The 16,805-nt window shown below is 37.3% G+C and overlaps 1 protein-coding gene across 3 annotated transcripts in view; it reads left to right on the top strand.

Moving 5' to 3' along the window:
• Nucleotides 1-16,805, top strand: part of PARN (poly(A)-specific ribonuclease) — a 39,483-nt gene that overhangs the window by 2,725 nt on the left and 19,953 nt on the right. For all 3 annotated transcript variants that reach the window (XM_074552565.1, XM_074552564.1, XM_005487658.4), the window contains 13 exons: nucleotides 284-449; nucleotides 662-727; nucleotides 1,484-1,522; nucleotides 3,329-3,371; nucleotides 4,010-4,090; nucleotides 6,029-6,085; nucleotides 6,906-6,983; nucleotides 8,062-8,105; nucleotides 8,590-8,632; nucleotides 10,302-10,377; nucleotides 11,450-11,560; nucleotides 11,646-11,715; nucleotides 15,870-15,925. In XM_074552565.1, the coding sequence (XP_074408666.1) occupies nucleotides 284-449; nucleotides 662-727; nucleotides 1,484-1,522; nucleotides 3,329-3,371; nucleotides 4,010-4,090; nucleotides 6,029-6,085; nucleotides 6,906-6,983; nucleotides 8,062-8,105; nucleotides 8,590-8,632; nucleotides 10,302-10,377; nucleotides 11,450-11,560; nucleotides 11,646-11,715; nucleotides 15,870-15,925 (930 nt within the window). The remainder of the gene's footprint in view (nucleotides 1-283; nucleotides 450-661; nucleotides 728-1,483; nucleotides 1,523-3,328; nucleotides 3,372-4,009; nucleotides 4,091-6,028; nucleotides 6,086-6,905; nucleotides 6,984-8,061; nucleotides 8,106-8,589; nucleotides 8,633-10,301; nucleotides 10,378-11,449; nucleotides 11,561-11,645; nucleotides 11,716-15,869; nucleotides 15,926-16,805) is intronic.

Below are 16,805 nucleotides of genomic sequence, written 5' to 3'. Positions count from 1 at the left end.
TCAATTTCTTTCAATGCCTGCAAAATTTGTGATGACACCTTTCTTTGTTTTCTGCAAAAGAAAAAAGGCTGCCATCCATGATACTGTCTTAACACATAATGAAGTTCTTGAATTATTCTGACCTGCTCTACTGTTGTGCCAATGGTAACTCCCTTTCTAAGAATCACTGAAAGGGAAGGGTTTGCTTTCAGTCTGCAGGGGTGTAACAGAGGCAAATGCCTGAATCCCTGTGCATCCCTCATTAGTCTCTAATTATTATGAGCTTTTCCTTTTTTTTTCTTAGGAATTCCATATTTAAATCAGGAAGAAGAGAGACAGCTAAGGGAACAGTATGATGAAAAACGTTCTCAAGCCAATGGTGCAGGATCTCTGTCATACATTTCTCCTAATTCCACAAAGTGCCCTGTAACAATTCCTGAAGATCAGAAAAAATTTGTAGAGAAAGTAGTGTAAGTAACCCTCTTTAATATCTTCTGATGTTGTTAAAACTAACATGTGAACAGTAGTGATATTTTCACATGTTGAAGCCATGTCTATTATTTGACTGTTTGTAAAATGCTGCTCTTTTTGTTCTGAAGCATTTTCTTGTCTTTTGGAGAGAGCTGTAAACTTCCAAAAAATAGAATAATAGATACAGAAGCAAATAATCTGTTTCTTCCAGGGAACAGATAGAAGACTTATTAAAGAATGAAGAAAGTGAAAGTTTGGAACTGGAGCCATGTACAGGGTCAGTTTCTGAAATTGCATTTCTTATAAAAATTTTTTTTAGTTTGGTCATACAGAATTAGGGGAGTGAGAGGGAAAAATATGTTTACTTGGGTTAACTGTAGCAAAATCTACATTTGACTAATTTTTGAATGTTGAGAATATGTGATAATGTATGCAGAGATTGTAATTTATTTTGAGCTGTAACTTCTGCATGTAGTGGCAAAGTATTTTAACTATAGTCAAGAGATGTCTTGTATGTGTGAGCTGCCTTTTGTTACTGCTGAAGTTATCCAGATGCATTTTATAAAGAAACTTTTCAAATCTTTTGAGGTATTGGTTGTTGGCAGTTGGCAGTGTGTGACTGTTTTAAGTAGGTTTCCTTCCCAAAATTCTATTTAGCTTTGGAAACTAGATATTTGGAGAGTATGATTATTTAAAAAAATTTTTTGAAGACTAATTTAGGAATAGTAGAACCTGGTGAAGCTGGGGATAAGGTACCATCACTGTATCTGTACTGAGGGATCATGGCTGCACAGTACTCTCTGATGAGAGGATACATGGGTGACTTTAAAACATGATGTAAATGCTTTTACAGTTTGGCAGCTGAACATCAGAATTCAGTAAATCTCTTCCTAGCCTATAGTTCTGCTAGCAGTGACTCTTGCTTTAAAAAACTTTCTACAAATGAACACTTAGAGTCAGCTTAAATGGAAATCACTCCTAGGAGACACTCTGTAAAAGGATTATTAGTAACATGATTGTCTTTTGATTTTAGATTTCAAAGGAAATTAATTTATCAGACCTTGAGCTGGAAGTAAGTTACTGGTAATACTGCCTTACTGTATATTTTTTGTACTTTTGATAAGAAATCTGGGTAAGATATATCTACTTAACCTTGGTGTGATTGATTTAGACTTTATTTTTCCTTTTAAAAGAAGACTTCTGTAATGTTCTGAAGATGAATTACATTAAATTATTTGTGATGATTAATTTAGATATTAAAGCCTAGTATTTGTTTTATCCTGTGTAAAATCTCTGAGTAGATCAGCACACAGCCTAGAATTATGTAACAAATGCAGCATGGCAGGTTTTTAGTGAGCAGAGAGTGCATGTGCTTGTACAGATTGTGGGCTTGAACTGAAAAAATAGCAGGTCTGTGGTAGGTGCTGGTGTGGGTAAGTTTTCTTTTGGATGCCAACCACAAGCACTTCTGATAACTTCATATATTATGAATGTATCTCTTAAGGCCTTAGGGGAAACTCCAAGGCTTTAGTGTAAGATGTTCACTGTTCTGACTGCAGCAGCAAGATGTAGAAAATATGCAAGTCTTTTTTTGTTTGTTTAGTTAATTCAGTGCTTCAGCACTCAATCTGGCACTCTGATACTTACACTGGAAGCAGATAAAATAAAGCTTCTCTCTAGAAAATGGGATCTCAAGAAGTGAGCTCAAGAACTAATCTGAAAAAAAGCAGTTGTGTTTTCAACAGTTTTTCAGCATCATTCTTAAACATGTCTATAGCTTCCTGTAGCATGTAGTTTTATGTTTGTCTGATACTTATCCTTGCATCTTCCCTGAGTGGATGGAAGAATGTGCTCTTGTGGTTTTTTAGCATTCAGCAGTGTTGCTTTATGAGAGCTCAGCTGTGTGCACTGTGTGTGTGTTGGAGAGAGAAAGCCAAGCTGTGGAGGTAGCATGGAGCTCATTAAAGCAGAAGAGGGAAGTTACTGATTGCCCTTGTGTCCTGACCTCTTCACAGGTTTTTCTCTATTGAAGTATTCTCTTGTGCATCAGTGTTTTGATGCACCCAGGGTTTGTGGTGTGAGGCAGCTCCTAAATGAGATGGAGATCAAAACTGTGTAGGAATCAGGGTGGAAAGGACACAACAGTGTTTGGAGTGTGCTCTCCAGTGCTGGTTCTGGGAGTAGCCAGAGGCCAAGGAAACGTGCTGGTTCTGAAGTGGTTGCACAGTTGTGGTTAGTTTATTATAATGAGATTATGAGAGTAATTGCTAATGGTTAAGCAGGAAGAGGCAATATTCTCTTAGTTTTGCTGTCAGTTGGATGCTCTATGTATGGTGTTATTTTGGAAAGTAAATGGGATTGTAGTGATGTGATGCAACCCTGTAGCAGAGGTGATGACATTTGAGTTAATAATTCCTACTAAAATCTGCTGGTAGCAGAAGGTTCAGGGTTGTTAATAAGTCCTCAAATAAGTGATGTATTAAAGAGATGCCATCTTCAAAGGAGCTGTCTTGGAGTTGCAAGTAAATGAGAGCATTCTTGTTTTGGATTTCTTGAAAGCAAAGATTCTAGTTTGTGATGAAATATCTAGATGATATTTACTTAATATCACCAAAATAAGAAATTACAGGTTCCACAATAGCATGGGAAATTGTGTAAGTGCCAGTTACTGTTAGGTAATGTAAGGAGGCCAGTTAATTAGCCTATTGCTTCAAATTTTGCACAATTAAAATTAAAGAGAAATGTGTAATAGTTCTTTTATGCCTAAGACTGACAGAAATAATTAAACATGAAATTACTAAATTACTGTTGTGGTTTCAATGTGCTAAATGTCAAGTGAATAACTATTAATATTTACTTTTCATTTGTTTTGATGTAGGTATCCAAAAGGTATCCACGTGGAAACTCTGGAGTCAGATAAGGTAACTGAGCCTGTTACTGCCTCTAACATTTGTGCTATTGAAAGGAAATTGTATTTCTCAGTTTCACCTGATTAAAAATCTCTCTGATTTTTAGATCTAACTTGAGCTTTTTTATGCAAATTCAACGCATTTTAGATTGAATACAGTGAACTAGTTTCCATCTGACCAACATATGGAGTGTGGGCATGTATTTGTGCACCTTAATATTACTTTTTAAATGGATGCTGAAAGGTGTTTTAAAATACACTGGGTCTGATGTGCAGTATTAGTTCAGGTTGTGATCTCAGAGGAAAACCAGCAGCGTCGTGTGCTGTGTCCTCACTTCCCAGCATAGATCTCTGCTTCAAAAGGTATTTGAAACAAACTATTTACAAGGAAATGCTGATAATCTTTTTTTGAGAAGTAAAAAGTGGGTTTAGGAAAAATTAGGTTTGGGGGATGAAGCAAATACAGCTTTCTAAAACAGGCTTCTGGAGTAGGTGATAATGTGGTGCCTACAATAGAAACAGCTGTGTTGCCAAGTAACTGCTGCTGAGGTATGACAGTTTTCTTTTCAATGTAAATTTACAGAAACTTGCAGCAGCCTTAAATCTGAACTTCTCAGAGTCATTCCTCAAACTATACATTTGTTGTTTCAGAAGGAGAGATATATTGTTATTACTAAGGTAGATGAAGAGGAACGAAAAAGAAGAGAGCAGCAGAAACAAGCAAAAGAACAGGTAAATAAATTCAATTCCATTCGTTTGTGTGAGAGGAAGGGTGAGAATCTCTGACTTCACTCAGCAATGCAAAAATGCAGCATGGAGTTTGGTATTGTTTCCCTTTAGTTTGCTGTGGCTGGCTGAATTTGATTTTAGAAATTCTACCAGATAACTTAGGCCTTGCAACAGAGCAAAAAGAGTTGCAAGACACTCTAAATTTTTTTAAAAAATCAGAATTTGTGGAATACTGAATGAGTATTCTGGAGTAGTGACTACCTCCTCATATGACTCTCTGCTTTCACAAAAGTGTGTCCCAGTCAGAGGAAATATCATTTTCTTGCAGAAATTCTTGAGCAAGTTGTTACATGGTTTGGATTCAGTCTCCCCTTCTCTTACAAAGCTTGCTTGCTCTTGGCTGGCTGAGTTGGTGTCCTGACAGTGAACGTGTCATTTCTTGACAGAGCCACACTGCACACTACTGCTGTGGTAACAAACTGACCAGGAGGTCACACCTGGGGTATTCAGACACTCTCACTGTTTATTAGACTTTATTTTGCTTACTGAGTGATGCAAATTTCAGGATGTCATAAGACTTGAATTGTGGGAGTTCTGATCAAACTCCTGTCATTTGTGCTTTCATATATCAAGATAAAATCAGTTTGGGTGGAGGAAATAATACTTCTGTGCAGAAATCCTTTTAAGAGGAAAAGAGATCTCTAAAGAGACATTAACTAATCTGACACCTCTTTATCCAGAAGGCAGGCTGGGAGCAATTTACTATTACAGTAGGGTTTTTAGTGGGGGTATTATTTGCTCAAACTAGCAGCATTCAGAGCTGAACTAAAGTAACAGTGGATGTTTTTATTGAATTTTAGTTCTGGTTGAATAAAGACAGATAACACAAGGCAGAAATTGCTTCCTTAGACCTGAGAAAGAAAAATCTGTTACAGAACAGGTAGTGCAGTTTGTGTAGTCAGAACCCCCCAAATTAATGAAATGTCAGTTTATACAACTACAGCGTTATATAATGTGAGTTGCACATTTTAATGTTTCTCCTTGTTTTTTTTAATATAAATAATGAAGAATGTTTCTTCCTCAATCTGTGGTAGCATAAAAGTATGGTCTGATTTAATAGGAGTGACAATCAGGATTCAACCTGTTGCATATGTAACAATGTATGTAAAAAATACAGCTGAAATTATGTAGGTTAATTTTAATACCCTGTGGGCTGTTTGCAGTGTCAGAGCTGCTGAGCACTATGGGGGATCGTGTGCTGGCAATGACCTGAGTGCAGCTGTTGCTGCTCTGCCTGGGGAGAGATGTCCCTTCCTTGCAGCCTCTATTTTGCTGTATTTTGCTGTATTTTGCTGTATTTTGCTGTATTTTGCTGTATTTTGCTGTATTTTGCTGTATTTTGCTGTATTTTGCTGTATTTTGCTGTATTTTGCTGTATTTTGCTGTATTTTGCTGTATTTTGCTGTATTTTGCTGTATTTTGCTGTATTTTGCTTTGTGGCTCCAACACCAGTGATACCATCCAGTGTTTTGTCTGCTGCTGAACAGCTCTTGCACAGTGCCAAGGCTTTCCCTCCCACCCTCCCTCAAAAGCCAGGAGGCTGGAGGGGTTGGGCTCTCATTGTCCTCATCCACAAATCTTATTGTCTGCCTTTGAATTTCGGGTGAGGGGAGTGAGCAAAGGGCAGAGTGGCTGCTTGGGGCACCCCAGGACAGCAGCTTGTGACTCCTCCTGCTTGCCAGTGAACTAGAGCTGCACAGAAAATGGAACTTCTGTGAGCAGCATCCTGCTTTAACCTTTTGTGTCTTCCAAATATTGACATTTACTTCATGGTCTGTTCTTGGTCTGTTTGAGGCAAACTGGGGGCATCTGGCAGTTTGCAGGTACAGTTATGGCAGTATTTGTATTTGTGTCTCACTAATGTCAGAATCTTTCTTACAGGAAGAATTGAATGATGCTGTAGGATTTTCCAGAGTTGTTCATGCCATTGCTAATTCTGTAAGTTAATGTGATTTTTTAATCTACCTTTGTTTGTAAGAAAAAAAGAAATAAAGAAAGGATTCTTTTGCTGTTACATTTTGGAGGAGAAGATGAAATACAAGTTAAAGTGACATTATAAGTTTATGTTTTGTGTTTGACAGTGGTTGAGTGTAGTAGGTTAAGTAAGCTCAAACTAAAGAATGACATGAAGAATCTCAGTATCTGTAAGAGTCAAGAATAGCAATTTCTTAGGGCTCTTAGGTAAATAAGCTTGGGTGGGTTTTTCTTTCTCTCTTCCAAAAATATTTTGGTGCTTTTTTCCTTTTTTTTTCTTGGCAGTTAAAGGCTGTCAGAGAAGGACTGTTATCATGTCAAATGAATCAAAGTTAACATTTTTAAAAACTGCTTGAGCTTTTCCAAAGAGCTTGCTTGTACAGCATCTGGCATGAAAGGTTACTTACACTGTGAGAAGCCAGACCATGCCCTTAATAACTATTGTATATTATAACCATAAGGAATATATTGTGTGTTGTTGTATAGCAAATTAAAAGGTGATGAACAGAGAAATGCCTTGACTTCAATCTTAAATAGATTCCATTTGGAAACCAAGTTGTAAGTAGCTGTTCTAGTGCATCTTCTCAACATGTGAAGCTGCTGTGATAAATGATGGGAGTAGAGGGTGAAGGAGTGTGTGGGGCAGGCAGAGAGCAGCTGGGGAGCTTTGGTGTGTACCTGTCCCTGTGTGCCCTTGGCTGGCAGCTGGCATAGGGGTTTGCACAGGTGCCCTTGCCATGGCCAGGACTGGAAATGTACCAGACATTTTGTGTTATTTTCACAGGGCAAGCTTGTTATTGGGCACAACATGCTGCTGGATGTTATGCACAGCATACATCAGTTCTATTGCCCCCTACCTGATGTAAGTCATCTTTTGAGTGTTCAGATGATGAAATAAATGCCTTAATGTATTTGTCTTATGATAATATCTCCACACTTTCTTCTGAATGGAAGAATTGGTCGGCCTGTGCACAAGTGTTGAAAAGTCTTTTAAAAAAATCTGTTTGGTACTTGTGGCCTTATTGTCATAAATATTTATGTAGAAAGTTTAGTTGGATTGTTCTCCTTTACATTTTTGAAAGGTTCAAATCAGATAGTAGAATTGTGGCTTTTGCTTATGTTGGGTATATTTAACTGACTGACGTGTTATGATGTGCTGGTGTGGAGCTGCAGTACAATTATGTGGCATTTTCTCCTTTGTAGTTTACAAAATGGGAATGTGTGGTTTTAAATAATATAGTACACTTCCTAAAATGATAAGCAATCTTGTAGCAGGATGATGTTCTCTGGGATGAAGAGTTATGTCAGAATAATTAGAGGGAGCACACTTTGACTGCAGCAGGGCTGTCTAACAGTTCTTGACTGGACTATTCAGTTAAACTGAGCAGTGTATTGGCACCAAAACCATTGTCTGAGGAAGCCAAAGTCTTATTAGAAGGATGGCTCACATGGTGTTTGGGGAAAGACTTGATCATAAGATGAGAAGAAGAAGCTTGGGACCAGTTTGGATGTTGTTGGAATGTAAACACTTGTCAGGAGTTCCTGTATTTTTGACCCTTGGCAGATCTAAACCTGTAGACAGTCCTGCATACCTGCAGTGACTGCTTATATTCCATTGAAATACAAAATGCTGGGAACCCTTAAGAACTGTTAGCTGGGCTGGAATTAGAAGTAGGGTATAAAATAGGATAAGGTGCTGGCAGTGAGAGAACATTTTTTTACAAATGACAGACAAATCAGGAGTATGTAGTCTGTAGCTGTGTGTAATTGCAGGTGGTGTCTGTGGTAGTGCTGACAAACACATCTCTTCAGTGAGAATTCAGTTACTGCAGCTCCCTTTTAGAGGCTGTTTGGATAATTGTAGCTACTGCTCTCTGTCCTCCGAGACTGTGAACAGTTCACTGACTTGGCTTTTATCTTCTGGTTTAATGTTAAATTAGGACCTAAGTGAGTTCAAGGAAGTAACATCATGTGTCTTTCCCCGGTAAGTTCTCAGTTCAAACTTTCATCCATTTCAGTATAGTTGTAGCAAGCTGGTGGTTTTTGTCCTAGCCCTGTACCCTAGCTGTTACTGGAAAAGAAATTGGGATCAAGTTAGATAAATACAATTTTTCAAGTAATTTTGAGCAGCTTTTTTTCAGAAAAGCAGTGTTGTTGGTTCACTTCTTGGCAATAGATGCACCCTTGCTGTTCCCCTGGGTTTGGCATGATTGGAGTTTTCAATGTACGCTTCATTTGGAACAGGATTTATTAGCTACTAGTTGTTTGCATCTCTTGCTGTTCCTTGGTTGCTGTCCTTTTTCATGCTGAACAAAGCCAAAGAATGTTTTGGCTGTTCCAAATCCAACAGTAATTTTCAGTGGGGTGTATCTGCTGTTTCCCAGCTAATACACTAAAACATGTTTTGAGGATTTGGCAAAGTGGGCATTCTTCTGTTTCAACCTATTTCGTTCTTATTTTGTTTTTAGGTTACTGGATACTAAACTGATGGCAAGTACACAACCTTTTAAGGTAAGTGAATATTATAGAATGATTTGAAGATAGAAAATTGCATTAATACATGTGTATTGAAACAAATGATACTTCTTTATGGAGAAAGATGTTGAATAATATTTTCTGTGATGCTCCTTTTATTGTAGACGAATTATTTTTCTTTACCTCTTATCTAAACTTACAGAAGTTATAGAATGCAAATTTTTACTTTCCTACTGGTGGCTTTTGTCACTTTTGTTTGAAGTTTTATGGTAACTTGGCAGCTTTGGATTCTAAAATATGTAGAGTTTTTGCCAGGTAAAATATGATTAGTAGATGATTTTCTTCTTGTTAAGTAGCATGTCCCCTCAGGAGATAAAAAGTGCTGTTCATGAACAAATAGGATCTGGAAGCTGCTTGTATATTCCAAGCCTTAGAGTACTGTGAATGCTGACTTAGATTTGTCTGGAAAAATGCTTTATCATCATTAGGTTCTCTTGTGGCCTTTGCTCTGTGGGTAGTCAGCAGGAGGAAAAAAAATTACAGGTTTCTCTTAAAATCTCTTACAGCCTGAGTTTTATTCCTCTAAAGAAGTATTGAGATAAGTGTTCATCAGCTCTTGTTCCCCCATGTGCCCTTGAATGAATAAAAAACGTGCTGAGGAAGCAGCATCTCTGTGTGCACAGCTCTGTGACTCCAGAGCATTGCAGAGAGGTGCTATTGAATGCACCTGTAGGTGTGGTCAGGTTTGTGTTGCACTGCTGGGGTTGGAGTGGAGGCTTTGGCATTCTGAAAAGTAGGGAACCTCCACAAGTTTTATGTTTGGTACAGCTCTGCTGATGTTTGTGGTTCTACAGCAGATGCTTGGGTTTTTAGCCTGTTGTTATGAAGCCCTGCTTTTGGGATGCCAAATGAATGCATCATTTGAGCTTGTCCTTTGTACTTAGTTCTTGGTAACTCCTCAGTCTGCAGATGAAAACAGTGTAAACAGCTAAGCTTGATTGAGAACCAAAGGAAATCTGGTCCTCATCAGTTTCAGACAACTTTAAGAAGGATTGTGTGACATGTTTTGCTTTCTCTGGATGTTGATTCTGAATGTTTCCATTGTACTGATTGACAAAACATATTTGATTAAGAACTTCAGTAAGGAATGAATCTATAATATATCATTGTGGCTCTTTATGCATATAATTCATCAGTGGAATCACTGATGCTGCTCAACTAAGTTGATGTGTAGGAGCAACTTTCTGATTGTCAGACTTCTTTCACCGTCTCTCTGTTACTTTAAATCAGCAGTATTTACATTGTAAAACTATTCAAGAATGTCCAGTCAGCAAGCACATTTGCATACTCACCTTGAATGCCTTCAACCATTAGGATGAGTATTTAGAATATTTGCCCTGCTGTTTGTGCTGCCTTTAACTTGGCACATGTACCCTGCATGAAACCAGATACAAATACAAATATTACTTTGGCATAATCCCTCAATAACTCTGAGCAGCATTAATAAATGCTTATGATGTAAGTGAGGCAAGGTAACTGAAATTTGTCTTGACACACCTCTGGTGCATTAGTTTGAAGTAGGGCTTTGTGTAAATCCTTGGAGAACACCAGGTGGCAGCAGTAAATACTCATTTGATCCTGTTTGATTTCAGTTTCCAGGGAAAATGTGCTTGGCATTGGCAATTAATGATGGCTTTTCTTGCAGGAGCTCATTAATAATACATCACTTGCAGAACTGGAAAAACGTTTAAAAGAGGTTCCATTCAGCCCTCCTAAAGTTGGTAAGGGTATTTCAAAATGCTCTTATTTCTGAAATGTTTTGATTATTTTTGTTCTTGGTCTGAATTATAAATTCCCTGCTCATACTGAGTGTTTTGATGAAGAGACTTTAAGTGAGGGCACTGTACATACAGTGCAATTGTATTTAGAAGTATACCTGGAACTTCATAGATATCTAGACAGAAAAGAATGGATGAGTTCAGTGAACAGCAGTTTCACCATCTTCTAATGATGGGTTTGTTTTCTTTTAGGTTGATTTTTGGGGATTAATTTGAAATTTGTTTAAAACTTTCATTTGATGATTGTCCTTTAGATCAAAGCCAGAGGCACTTGGACAGGAGGCACTTGGACAAACAAAACTAAGAAAACTTCTACAGCAGTGACCAGTTGTGTGTGTTCTGGAAATTACTACAGTTCTTTTAGTAGGAAAAAGGGCCTTGAGGTGAACAGAAGGATATTTAATCAAAGGGCAAGCTTAGCTCAAGGTTCTGGAATTTTTCTTAAGCTGCTAATTTAGAAAAGGGAGAGCAATAGTGTAGAGTGAAGTATGTTGAAAGGGAAAGTTTTCAGTGCTTGATCAAGATCAAGATGAGCAGTACTTTTTTATATTGCTGAATGTGCAGAGCATAAACCCCAAGTGTATTTGTCAATAAAGACATCTTTAAATCACTCAGTTTAGTCTTTATTTAAATATCTTGAAAAATTGGACCTATCTATCTGGTTAATAGTGAAGCTTTTAATTAGACTGTTCTCTTAAATGCAAGTCAGGAAAAGAGAGACTTTGTGGGGAATTCCACTGTCACTGTCTTACAATTAATGCTCCATTTTTGCTGAGCAGGTGTGGGGATTAAGGGCTTTGTAAGGGGAAAGACTTTCCATTTTATGAACCTATTCTAATTTTAAAAAGCAAAAAAAACCTGCTTTTTAAAGAACTTAAGAAAATGTGGAGATTCTGCAAGTTGTATAAATTTCCCCAAATGATGTTATGCTCTAACAAAATAAGCCTGTGGGTAAGCATACAGGGCCTGCTTTATCTTCTCTGATAGTTATTTATAAATGTATTTTTCCCCTCAGAAAGTGCAGAAGGATTTCCAAGTTACGATACAGCATCTGAACAACTCCATGAAGCAGGGTATGATGCTTACATTACTGGACTGTGCTTCATTTCCATGGCTAATTTCCTAGGTACATGTGAAATCTTTTCCAAACCTTCTTCCTGGTGCTCTCTGTAGCTGCTTTTGACACACTGAATTTATGCTTCCTTCATCAGGTTCATTCCTCAGTCCTCCGAAAAACCACGTGTCTGCTAGATCAGAACTCATTGAACCTTTTTTTAACAAGTAAGTAGTTGTATAAATCCTGCTAACACAAGGAAGTACAACACCAGCTTCAGCAGATCTACCTCTTGCCATGGAATCAATAGCTAACTGCATTTTTCTTTAAACTGAAGTTTTTCTGGCTTTCTGATTCATGCTGGCATTGCTGGAGAGGCTATGAAATAAATAGCTTTTGTTTTGAGGAGGGTGGTTTACTTTCTGCTGGCCTGTGAAAGGACACTTAGAAGAGTACCTGGCCTGCTTTAATGGCCTTGCCATTATTTCTGGAGTAAGCTTTGGAAGTGGTGGAACTGAAGAAAAAGGTGTAAAAGGTGTTCTTTATGTTGTAGGACCCTCAGTAACTGGTGATGGTGAAACTGAGTGTGCTCATCAGGCTGGAAAAACTAAAATATCCCTATGGTATTGTCAGTCCAAACAACACAAAGCATTGGTATTGACATTGTTGGGTAACCCTTTTTTAAGATGGCATAAGAAATATACATGTATGATTTATGGAATGTTGCTATAAGCAGTATTTTGGTTTTGAATTGGATCTTCATGCAAACTCCTTGAACAAATTGAAGTAAAACTTGGGGAATCTAGAATCCTTTATGCACAGAGTCAATCCTTTACATAATTAATCTGTAGATTTTACCTTAGGAATCTTCTAAAGATGCTGCAATCTGTCACATAAAGAAAAAGGAGTTGAAATTGAAAAGATTCTAGTGCTTACTCTGTGTAAATTCAAGAGAAATTCTTGAATTTTAAACCTGTAATACAAGAGTTGGCAAAGTTAATTATTTTATCTTCAGATAGCCCACACAAATGAGAAAATCACTATGATCAGTGGCTTTCAACTTTCATTGCTCTGAAAATTTTATCATTATAGTGACAGCAGTTACTATATTCTCTAGACACTGAGACATGTGAGGCAGTAACTCCATATATTTTAGCAGATGTACAAATATTCCCTAGATGGAACATGGACCCACAGTGACTGCTTGATTTGACTGTGAGGGTGAAGATAGAATTGATCAGCACAATTTCATTTTAAGATGGGATTTGTCACAAGGTTGTTGGTACACACGTGCCAAGTAGTAAGTGCCAATTGAGCAGGATAATTCTTCAGTAATAAACCAAAATTTTTCCTAGAAATGCATATTTGCAACAAGTACAAACAGCAACTTCGAGAGCTGTCATAATAGTACATTTCAATTTAAGCTTTTCAAATTAATTGTGTACTTGAAATGTGACATTTCAAAGTTGTGAGAGTGAGTGAGAGAAGCCTGCTGTGTCTGTTCTGCCTTCAGGGTTAACTGCCTGACTGCAAAGAAAGGGAGAGTTTACAAACTGTAGGGAGAGCAGCTGCCTTTTTATTTTTTTTTACTTTTTTAAGCAAGAAATGAAAATTACTGTTTGCAAGAAAAGAATGTTTGTCCATTCTGCCATTATTGAGAACATATAGTTTTAGAAAAGCTATATATTGTTTTTAAATCATGGAAACTTGGAAGACTTGCCATGTCTTGCCTTCCTATAATTTTAGAAGCTTTGCCATATTCTAACTAACATCTGCCACATCACCCAAGTCAGAGCCTAGAGGTGAGACTCTCACCTTTTCCTTACAGCAAGCAGACCAAGGCTGGTATTTTTCAAGCTAATTTTCTTTCTCCTATAATGTAAAACTAGCAAACCAGAATACAGCAACTATTTTTTTCTTGAAAATGTTCTTTAAAACAGACCATGATTTTTTGGGTTGTGTATAAAGTCTTAATTTCAAGATTATCTGTGTATTAGATGTTAATATTTAACTACAGTTCAGTGATTAAACTTTCACATCGTTGCTGGGACTTTGGAAATGTTTCCTGTTTGAATGGGCTTGCACTAATGTGATTTAAATTAGGAAATTTAAAATGAAAAAATCAAGCTTTGATTATTATGAAATTAGCTTTCAACTGAAGGTAGTACTTTTTTCCAGAGTAATTTTGATGTCTTTCATTATGTCAGCAAAATTATGGAACTTCCTGGCTGGCTGTTCAATGATGGCCAGGATATATGTTAATGTTCATATAGAATAATGATGAACATAGGTAAAAATCTTTAGTTTTAGGGCTTTTGTGAGAGTGGAACTGATTAAAAACAGACTTTCCCTTAGGGTTGTTTGGCTCTTTTAGGCATAATGCAGTAAGTTATATGATAAACAACTCAATAAAGCAGGAATTCCAGAGATGCATTTCTGTAATCTTTATGCTTTATTGTATATACAACATCTTTGAAAAATCCTCTTTGTCTGCTGTGAGTAATCCCCAGTGAACATTTATGAGTTGAGATGATGGGACTCTTTATTGCAGTATCTAAACTCTTGTGTGTATAATTTGGGTACTGTTATTGTCTCATATACTTTTGAGTTGGTTTGATATTTTTTGACTGGTTTAGGGCAATGGCTCTTCCATTTCTTCCTGTCCCCACCCACAAGCCCCACAAACTTTTAATGACAATGTTCTTTTGTATCTCCTTGGGTTGTTTGAATGCTGTTTATTCTTTTGCTGTAGCTGGAGGCAGAGGATGGAAGAAGTGTAGAGAAATGAGAACACCATATTTTATTGAGATGAATAGCATCATGGCATGTAGAAATAGAAATTAGCTTAGAAATGTTTTTTATACAATGGATATCAGAAACCAAAATCCATGCAAATCACTTGAGTTTGTGCTATATTTGTAGAAAGTTTCTCATAGGGAGCTGTGTTCTCTGGCATGTACTGGAAATCCCTCAGCTTTTCTATATTAATTTACTTTTCTTTGCAAAATTACTGCAAGAGGAGATTGGTGTGTTTTTGTGCAGTTTGACCAATAACTTCCCACTCTCACTGCAGGAATACTTGCAGCCACGTGTGGCTGCAGCAGTCACTGACCTGGACTGGTAAACTGAGCTGGGTTAAAAGAAATCTCTTTTCTTTTTTCAGCTAGATCTGTTTCTCTGCACAGTTCACCACACACTTGTGAAAACTTCCATCCTAGCTCAGTGCAGAGGAAGTGTTGGCTCCTTGACATTATCTATGCACTGCTGTGGCTGGCACAGTGCTGGCCTTCCTCTCCTCGTTCTCTTTGACTTGCCACAGAAACAACTGTTTTCCAAGTAGCTCCCTCAAAATACCCCAGAGTTCTTATTGAGAAATGGATTTCTGTCCTCTGACTGACTGTGTGATCTGGCTGTAGTCCCTAAAGAGTGTAGGAAATAACATTTTTTTTAGCTTGGTCTGCTTAGCTTTTAAGGAAGTGCAGCTATGACACTGATTCTCACAACACTAACTCACAACTTCATGAATCCAGCTAATTCAATATAGAGCTCATGCTGTCATACAGGAAAGTCTTATTAATTTAAATGTTCTGCAGTTAGATGAGGAATCCTAGAACCACAGTTATGGATACTTAATCATGGATTATGTTGGAGCTCAGTGTTCATAATCCATGTGGTGTAAGTTAGTGCTGCAAGCTGCACTTACTTCTGTTACACACCTGAAGTGCACTTGATACTAAAATCAGTGTTTAGGCTGCAGGGAGTACAGGTGTATGTGTGTGTGCTGTTTAGTGACATCATTGTTTGGCCAAACAAATAAATGTAGGATTTGTCTCAGGGAATAAAAACCTCATCCTAATTAATTTCAGGTAAATGTATTTTTTTGTCAGTAGTGTGTTCTTGCAGTTGGCCACTGTATTGCTTTCCTCAATATGATAAACCCTGGGGCAGGGAAGCTTAACTAGTTTTCTCCCCAGAAGTTTTTGTTGTGTTTTTAGTAGACTTCATCTTTATTTTTATGAAAACCTACTAAACTTACTATTTGAGTGCTTTAAAAATCAGTACATCCCAAAAACTTGGCAAAAGTTTGTTCAGATAATAACTCTGCTTAAAACAAACCTACCTTTTTGTTTTTAATAAAACCTCCCACTTTTGCTGAGACTCAGAGGATAAATTAGGTGGGACAGTGTGTGGCACAACTGGTGCAAGTTCTCACTCTTGGATAAGGGATTGGGCTTAGAGGGTCTGTTTTGTTTTAACATACCTTAGAATAAGTTTGGGATGGTTATTCTGCTTCTTTAGAAGAAACATGTAAAAAAACTATAAAAAGGAAAAGTTCTTCAGGCAGAAATTTGCTAATGGTTCTTTTCCATATTGCTTCTAGGCTATTTCTTATGAGAGTAATGGATATACCATATCTCAATTTGGAAGGACCAGACTGTAAGTAGCTTCTCTCATTGGAAAAGCAGCACCATTCTGACACACTTCCTGGAGAAGGAAGTGAAAGATTAATTATGTATATCTAAAGCAAGGATATCAGCACATCTATCAGCTGTGTTTGGGTTATTAGCTACTTATGGAATGATTTAAATGTGTCTGCTTCCTTGTTTTCCTTTAACAAAATACTAAACCCAGAAATTGTTCAACTTTGACCAGAGAGTCTGCATTATAAAGGGGGCTTAAGAGAACAAATTAAGTTAATGTAACTAAATGAGTTTGAAATTAACAGCTTTATTGTTATTTTGGAGTACTATTCTTATGTACCATATCACAAAAAAGTGGGATCTTCACTCTGTCCCCTTACCCCAGCAGTAAATACAGAATACAAACTAGTGAGTAGCAAATGGTTCTGAAATCTTGTGGCCACTTTGTTTCTCAGTTGCTGTGCAGTAGTACCTCTCCTTCAGCCTGAACATCAGGATTCTTTTGCCACATGGGATTATGATAATGGAAAAATATGACTTAAAACATTCTTACCTTTCTGGTTATTTCAGTTTACAGACCTGGAGCTGTAATTAATTGATAATATATTTAAATTAAACTAGATTCTACTACTGTAAATGTCCTTACTGTTACGGGATGTTTCATTATGAGGGGGAAAACTTTATATGAGGGTTCCCACTGATGCCTTGACTTAATAAAGTGCAAAGCCCTGAAAGTCAGTCTGGTCCTTGATTAGATAAATGCTTAATTTTATATTGAGGAGTCAGATACACAGTGTCTTGAAAATTACACCCATTTGGAATCAGTACTGATGTGGAGACATTTTCCACTCCTTGCATTGGAAAGCTCAGACTGGAGTGTGGCTCTATTAGATGCC

Source organism: Zonotrichia albicollis, chromosome 16 (assembly GCF_047830755.1).
Source record: "Zonotrichia albicollis isolate bZonAlb1 chromosome 16, bZonAlb1.hap1, whole genome shotgun sequence".
Classification (NCBI taxonomy): domain Eukaryota; kingdom Metazoa; phylum Chordata; class Aves; order Passeriformes; family Passerellidae; genus Zonotrichia; species Zonotrichia albicollis.
The sequence above is the reverse complement of the archived record's forward strand: the minus strand, read 5'-3'. Positions and strand labels throughout refer to the sequence as shown.